A 7,083-nucleotide genomic window follows, 5' to 3' on the forward strand; every position below is an offset into this window, starting at 1 on the left:
GATCCTGCAATACCTGGGACAGTCCACACAACAAAGACTTGATGTCCTTTAGCATGACTTTGGAATGCCCCACCATTCCTTCTGGTGTAAAAACCTAATCCCATTTACCCTATAATGTGATATTTGCACTGCCTTAATATACACTGAATTTTCCAGATATATAACAACTATGCAAATCAAAGGAATATTAAACTTTGTTTGGAAAAAAATCACATAAACAGCAGCAGTGCAACTGTGGTGGTAGAGTTGCCAATCTAGCAAACCTGCGTCATTCTGGCCTGGCCGGTGTGCTCAGTGATTGAGCATCCACCCTTGAACAAGGAGGTCACAGTTCAATTCCCTGTCAAGGCACATGCCTGGGTTGTGGGCTCAATCCCCAGCAGGGGGCATGCAGGAGGCAGCTGATCAATGATTCTCTCTCATCATTAATATTTCTATCTCTCCCTCTCCTTCCTCTCTATAAAATCAATAAAAACATATTTTTTTAAAAAACCTGCATTGGTCTGGATTTGGAAGTGTTACATGTCAGTTATCCTGTGTAAGAGGTTTGCACCTGAGTCCTTGGTTAGTCTGCTCAAGCCATTATATTTTGAAATCAATTACTTTTCCTTTCTTCTTTCTATTTACCATTAGGGCATTGTATTGATTTTTTAAATTATATGTGTAATGTGAGTAATGAATTTCACATGAGGACAGTTCAAGGGATGTCACTAAATAATTGTTCCAAGGAGAGCTCACTGGCTCCAGCAGAGTTGACAATCTCTGCCTTACAGAGAGGGCTGGGCCTCGGGCTCTGCTCTGCAGTGGATTTTATGCATAGAAGCATCAAAACCTCAAAGCAGCCCTAGCCGGTTTGGCTCACTGGATAGGGTGTCAGCCCACGAACTGAAGAGTCTGGGGTTTGATTCATGTCAAGGGCATGTACCCCGGTTGCAGGATCGATCCCCGGCCCTGGTTGGGCCCGTGCAGGAGGCAACTAATCAATGTGTATCTCTCACACAGATGCTTCTCTCTCTGTCTCTCCCCTTCCCTTCTGCTCTCTCTGAAAATCAATGGAAAAATAACCTGTGGGATCTTGGGAAAGTTACTGTACTTCTCTGTGCTGGTTCCAAATGTAAAATAGAAATTACAATTAACTCCCCATTGACTTTTTTAAGAGGATAAAATAAGTGAGTGCAGATAAATACTTACAATATTGTGTGGCTCATAAGAGCCCAGGTAAAGATTAACTTAAAAATATAAAAAGAGCCATATTTAACGAACATGAATAAAACCAGTCAAATGACATAAGAATGTGTTCCAGAGCATGTTCTCACATGTACACCCTTTTAGGCTCAGCCTTTTCTCTGCTCCTCCCACCCCCCCTCCCTCCTCTTCTCCCTTCCCCTTCCTTCTTTGCCTTCTTCCTTTCTTCCTTTTGTTCCTTCATTATGGGGGCTAATTTGAGATACAGGAGAAAGCAGGAGACTGGAAGTCAAGGCTCCTTGGCCATTAGACTGGGCAAAGGCCCAGCATCTTTAAACTTATTTCAGAAAGGTAGGCCCAAAAGACTCTTGGGTCAGAGTTTTCCTCTAACGAGCTGTATTTGAAAAGAGCTGCTAAGGGTGACCTATGATAGTATGAATTCATAGGCCTGGATTCCCAAACAACGTCTACAGGAGCCAGACAGGTAACAGAACTGAGGGAGATGGGCCAGGTAGGGGGGACCAGGCAGGTAGGGGGGACCAGGCAGAAGGCTGGCGAATGTCATGTGTCCTGTCCGAAAGGGGCCGGCCTGAGCCTAGGGCAGTACACATCTTCTGTGGGTCACAAGAAGCCAGAAATCCAGATTCTTAGGATGAGAAATAGGCCAACACATCTGAGGGTGGCACGCAGCCCACCAGCTGATACTCGAGAAAAATTCACTTCCTTTGCTGCTTTCATGAGCCCAATGCAGGAAAGAGATTTTTAATGTAGCTCAAAATCAATGTGAGATCTTTTTTCTTTGCATTTCAAATATGAAGTGTTAAGTAAAATATTTCCTCTTATTGAATAGCAAAGAGTATCATTAAAGAGATAAAATGAAGCGCTTTGCTCAAAAATTTCCAAATAGATTTCACGAAAACAAGTATTTTATTTATTCTAACCCAGCAGGATACATGCCCAAATGCGTAGTCATCAGACATGGAACTCAGGGGCATTTGCGATATGTTAACATTAGATGATTATAACCAGTAGCTGGACTTTGAACTCCACAGTTAATATTAACATAAAAAATTACAGTGTGACTACTAAATAATTAGTACCGTCAATGTGGTAAATCCATTAAATTATAAATCTTTACATTTGTACATCACTCATTTTACATATAAATGTTTTAAGACCCAACTGTCCAACTTTCACTTAAACAGAAAATATTGCTGAACAAAAAGTCTGCAATAAATATTCCCTCAGGTGGGTGGGGGAAGTGCGTTCACATTCGTCCTGTGTTACCATGAATAGCTGAGTAAATACTGAACGCTTTAAACTCCTCCTGTGGTTACTGAAATCTTGTATTCTGAAAAAGCTCTTACAGTTTAAACACAATTTAATCATTAACTTAAAAAGTAACTGTTTCTGACGGCGCTAATATTATTCATGGTTAGGTTGCTCCCAAAACCATAAATAGGTTTTTCACTGTCCCCTCAGTTTACTTAGTAGTTAATTCTTTTAAGTGGCCCTTCAATAATGACTAGTACAACCCGGTATTGCCCTTTCTTATTAATGTATATATTTGTATGATAACTCACTAAACAACTTATAATGAAAGAAGAACATGTAGACTTTTTCTAAACAGCACAGCTGAGTTGTTGTCCAGTAAAGCATCTTCAACCCGTTTGCAACTGTGAAGTTTGAACTATGGTACCTTTTGACTAAAAGTAGCATACGTTGAAATGTAATGGTCACCACGTTTTCCAAGCCAGGAAGCAATGATCTAACACAGTCATTCTGTGACGGGAGCCAGGAGCCTGAAGACTAGGAAGCGCCGTATTTTCCTAGCACCGCTGGGTTCAAGGGAAGTTTCCTCGCCAATATCTGTGGCAGTGACAGCAGCGTCCCACCCGTCCGCCCTGGTGCCGCGTGCTGGGTTTATGGCCCGGGGCCTATCAACTGGAACTGAAGTCCGGACAGGTCTTCCCAGGCAGCGGGGGCTCCTGCTGGAGCGGGTAAGCAAAGTACTGGGGTGACACCAGGAAACCGGACGGCTGGGTCAGGTGGATTGGGTGGCCCGTGGTGTACGGCGGGGGTGGCGAGGGCACCAAGCAGCCTGGCTCTGCCCTGGCGAAGGAGAACCTGCGGATGGAGCCCCCCGTGGAGCTGGAGCTGGTGGCTGTGCTGGACTGCCTGGAAGGCGCCCTGAGGTTCGTGGAGGTCAAGATCATGGGCAGGGTCTCTGTCTGGTAGCTGCGGAGGGAGAAGCGGATCGGCTGCTGGGAGGGCTCCTTGGGTCTCAAGCAGGTGCAGCAATAGATGGCCACTAGAGAGCCCAGGATGATGAAGGCGATGAAGATGGAGCCGACAATCAGGAAAGGGACGTAGACAGGCTCTGAAAGGCAAAAAAACAAACAAAAAAAAAACATAGACAGATGCTGGGACAGGGGTCTCCCAAACTCCGGGAGGCTCAGGGCTGGGAGGTGGGCGGCTCAGTACTCCCACTGGTCAGCCCAACTTCTCAGAGCTTGTTACTGGTAACTTCTGGAGTGTAAACTGTGATGAGGGAATATTCTTGCTCCTAGCGGAGAGGAAGGAAACTGATACTGTAGCCTCTGTTAGCAATTAGCCATCCTATTGCACATCTGGAAGTCAGAAGGAACAGACCCGATCCTGTTCACGCACCGTGGAAAGGAAACGGTGGGTTTTTTCTTGGTTACCGTAACTCTGGGTCTAAATCCGGGTTTTAGTGGTTTTATCACGGTGATGCATTAGGGCTTTGACCCCTGTCTGAGGCTGGAAATCCACCTCCCATCCCAGAATCTCCCATCTACGCGAAGAGAACTAGGCCTGTGAAATGAGACCCTCCGGCATTTGCCAGACTAGGGAGAGAACGGTATGAAGAAACCCACAGTGGGCCCCGGAGAACTGTGTCTCCTAATGCATCACAAATGGTCATCTCTGGATGTTTCCAGAAATAAGTTGGGATGCCTACTTCAGCAGCCACATGTCTGCCTCTCCATTCCCACTCGAACTCTGGCAAGATCAGGCTGACCTTTAGGTAGATCGTGATGCACTTCTTGGCGTTGGTGGCCCCAGACTTTGTGGGAGAGCATCCTTCCCACAGAGCAAACCCCAATTTCCTTGTCTCTCTACAAGGCAGACAGGAAATTCCCCACCCCAGAGGCACCCCCTGACTGATAGAGCCACACTTGCAGGCAACCTCCAGCTTAGAGACAGAAGAAAGAAAAAGAAAACCTGCGTTGACCAAGGCCCTACCTCCGTGTGGCTCTTGTTTATTTGTGATCTGATTCAGGTCCCATGGAGGCGGGCATGATATGCCCTGTTTTCCAGATTTGGAAAGATACCAGAGAGTTTCCTACATTCACCAGGGCAGTGAGTGACAGGGAACTATCAACCCCCACGTTCTGTGGGCTCCTGGGTGTAAGCTCCTCAGTGCCCCCCCCCCCCACACACACACACACACACACATTGGGCCATGTTGAGTAACACCTGTGGAAGGCAGGGCGCACATGACTGAGCACTGCCCAGCGTTCCCGCACGCTCGTGTCATCCCCAACCTGCCTCTGAGAGCGGCATGCCCATTTTAGGGGCGAGAAGAGGCCCAGAGCAGTCCAGTCACTCGCCCAAGGTTGCACAGCTGGCAGACCACAAAGCCACAGTCGGTGAGAACCTGCCAGACCCCAGCCTCCGGGAGCGCGGAGGCTGCGCTCTCTCTGAGCAGAGCCAGTGGGTCCCCCGGAAGGAGTCCCCGCAGTTAGACTGGCCTCTGACGCTCACCCTGTATCTATGGAGAGCAACCGGGTCCCCCCAGGTGAGAAGAGTGTATCTTTCTAACAGGCTGCCTAGAGTTCCCTCCTTTCCGCTGGTGATCTTTCCTCCAGTAGCCGCTTCCCGAATCCTCTAGGCTGGGTAGCCTGACCTCCAAAGCTAGATTTCTTGAAAGTCTACTGAAATTCTAGGGGCGAGCGGGCTCCCCTCTCCTCCGGGTTACCCGCCCTCTCTTGGCGGGGGCAGGACGGGAGCGCCAGCACCGTTCGTTCATTCATTCTCTCTCCGCCTCTCCCCGCCCGGCCGGCCCGTCTCTCGCAGGCTTCGGACCTCCGCGCCCGAGTCTGGGGTGCGGGGCGCTCAGCTCCGCCCGCCCCTCCGGTTTCCGGGCCGTAAAACCATCGCCTGGGGCTCTAAAGGGTTTCCCTGATGTCCTGACTCAGGTGGAAAGCTTTTTTTTTTCTTTTTTTTTTCTTTTTTCTTTTTTTTTAGCGTGTAAAGTTTCTCTGCTGGGGTTGTGATTTATTCCGCTCTGAAGTGAGCGGAAATTTGACCCGTGTTTTCCGACGTGAGAATAGGGGGCGGGGAAGCCCCTGCGACCCCGGTTTCTAAATCTCCGCCGCGAGGACTCCGGCGTTTCTGAAAGGCGTGACAATAGGGGGTGGGCTGCGGAGGGTAATTCGATGCAGAGAAATGAAAGGAAGTCGGAAAATGGAAGAGCGGTTTAGAAACGCTACCAAAAGACCACAAAAGGGCGGGGGTGGGGGGAAGAGAGAGAGAGAGAGAAAGTGGCTGAAGTTCCTTAGCGCTGCGGGGCTACAGATGAGCGCGCCCCAAGAGTGGCATTCTCTGCGCCCTCGGCACCTTCCGGAGTGATGGGGCACGCCACAGGGCGCCCTCATCACCCCCCAAAACCAAGGCCAGCCTAGTGGCTGCCCCCACAGCCCTTCTCTGCAGCCCCCCCCCCGAGGGCCCGGGAGCCGCAGCCCGTCTGCCCCAGAGTCACCGGGGCCAGCCTCGCGGTCCTCGCTGTCCCGGCAAACTTCCCCTTGGCCCAGCCCGCGAGGACCGCGAGGAGCGGGAGTCGGGGCTGCAAAGGAATGGGGCCCCCTGACCTGAACCGGGGCCACCCGCTCCCGTCCAGGTCTCTCCAGCTCGCTGCGTCCACTCTGCACAGCCCCCGGGAGACCTGGGCGCCTCCCCGTGCGCACACCCGCGCGCCCGCCCGCCCTCACACCCAGCAGCCGCCGGCGGTCGGCGGGGGGCCGGCCGGGGGACCCGCACTCACGCGCCGGGATGCCGGGGTGCTCCAGCTCCCCGCGGTCGTTGGTGCAGCCGCCCTGCTCCAGCCTGGCGTCGGCCGCGGCGCAGCAGTAGCGCAGCGCGCAGGAGCCGCAGCAGATGGTGGCGTCCAGCGTGTCGAAGTCCTCCGGGCACTGGAAGCCCTCGTGGTAGTTGCCCTGCACGTCCACCCAGCCGTGGCAGTACTCTCCGGACGGCTGCGCGCCCGCGGGGCCCCCGCGCAGCCAGCCCAGGAGCAGGCAGAGGGCCAGCAGCGCCCCCATCGCAGCGCGCGCCCTGGGCGGCCGGGAGGGGGGCGCGGCGGGAGAGCGAAGGACTAAGCGGGGGCTCGGGGCGCCCCGCGGATCCGCCGGCCCCGGGGCGCGGCGCGGGAGGCTACCTCGGTGGCCGCGGCCACTCCCGTGGGGGGGTTAGCAGGGGCCGGGGAGGCGACAGGGGCCGCGCTGGGGCACCCGCAGGCCGGGGCTCGGCATGGTGCGCGGGGGCAAGTGGACGGGGGCCCGCGGGAGGCGCCGGCAGAAGACGCTGCGGGGGCCGCTGCCGCCGCCCTCGGCCCGGCTCATAACGCTCCGGCTGCTCCGGCCGCGGGGGTGGCGCGTCGAACCCTCGGCCGCCTCCCTAGCCACTGCTCCCGGGGGCCATCGCGCCCGGGGCGGGCACCTCCAGGGCCGCGCAGCGCTCGGACGTTGCAGGTCCGGAGCGGCGCCCCAAGGAAGGAGAATGTGAGATCCCCACGCGTGGCTCCCGGGACCAGCGGCCCCCCCCGGCACCCGCCCCCGCCTGTCCCGGGAGCAGGAGTCCCCGGGCCCGGCCAGTACG

At 53.7% G+C, this 7,083-nt stretch overlaps 1 protein-coding gene across 1 annotated transcript; it reads right to left on the reverse strand.

The window, feature by feature from the left end:
- Positions 1-2,133: 2,133 nt before the first annotated feature.
- Positions 2,134-6,527, reverse strand: SHISA3 (shisa family member 3). The gene is made up of 2 exons (XM_008140366.3): positions 6,251-6,527; positions 2,134-3,565 (listed from the first exon to the last, which is right to left on the reverse strand). The coding sequence occupies exons 1-2, from the start codon at positions 6,525-6,527 to the stop codon at positions 3,126-3,128; spliced, it is 717 nt and encodes a 238-aa protein (XP_008138588.2). The 3' UTR covers positions 2,134-3,125.
- Between the last annotated feature and the right edge of the window lie 556 nt (positions 6,528-7,083).

Source organism: Eptesicus fuscus, chromosome 2 (genome assembly GCF_027574615.1).
Source record: "Eptesicus fuscus isolate TK198812 chromosome 2, DD_ASM_mEF_20220401, whole genome shotgun sequence".
Taxonomy (NCBI): Eukaryota; Metazoa; Chordata; class Mammalia; order Chiroptera; family Vespertilionidae; genus Eptesicus; species Eptesicus fuscus.

Bases quoted from the DNA above. Each gene is read 5' to 3' on its own strand.
- SHISA3 (XM_008140366.3), bottom strand. From the start codon at position 6,527: ATGGGGGCGCTGCTGGCCCTCTGCCTGCTCCTGGGCTGGCTGCGCGGG. The intron at 3,566-6,250 runs GTGAGTGCGGGT...TTTGCCTTTCAG, and splicing joins GCACCCCGGCATCCCGGCGC to AGCCTGTCTACGTCCCTTTC.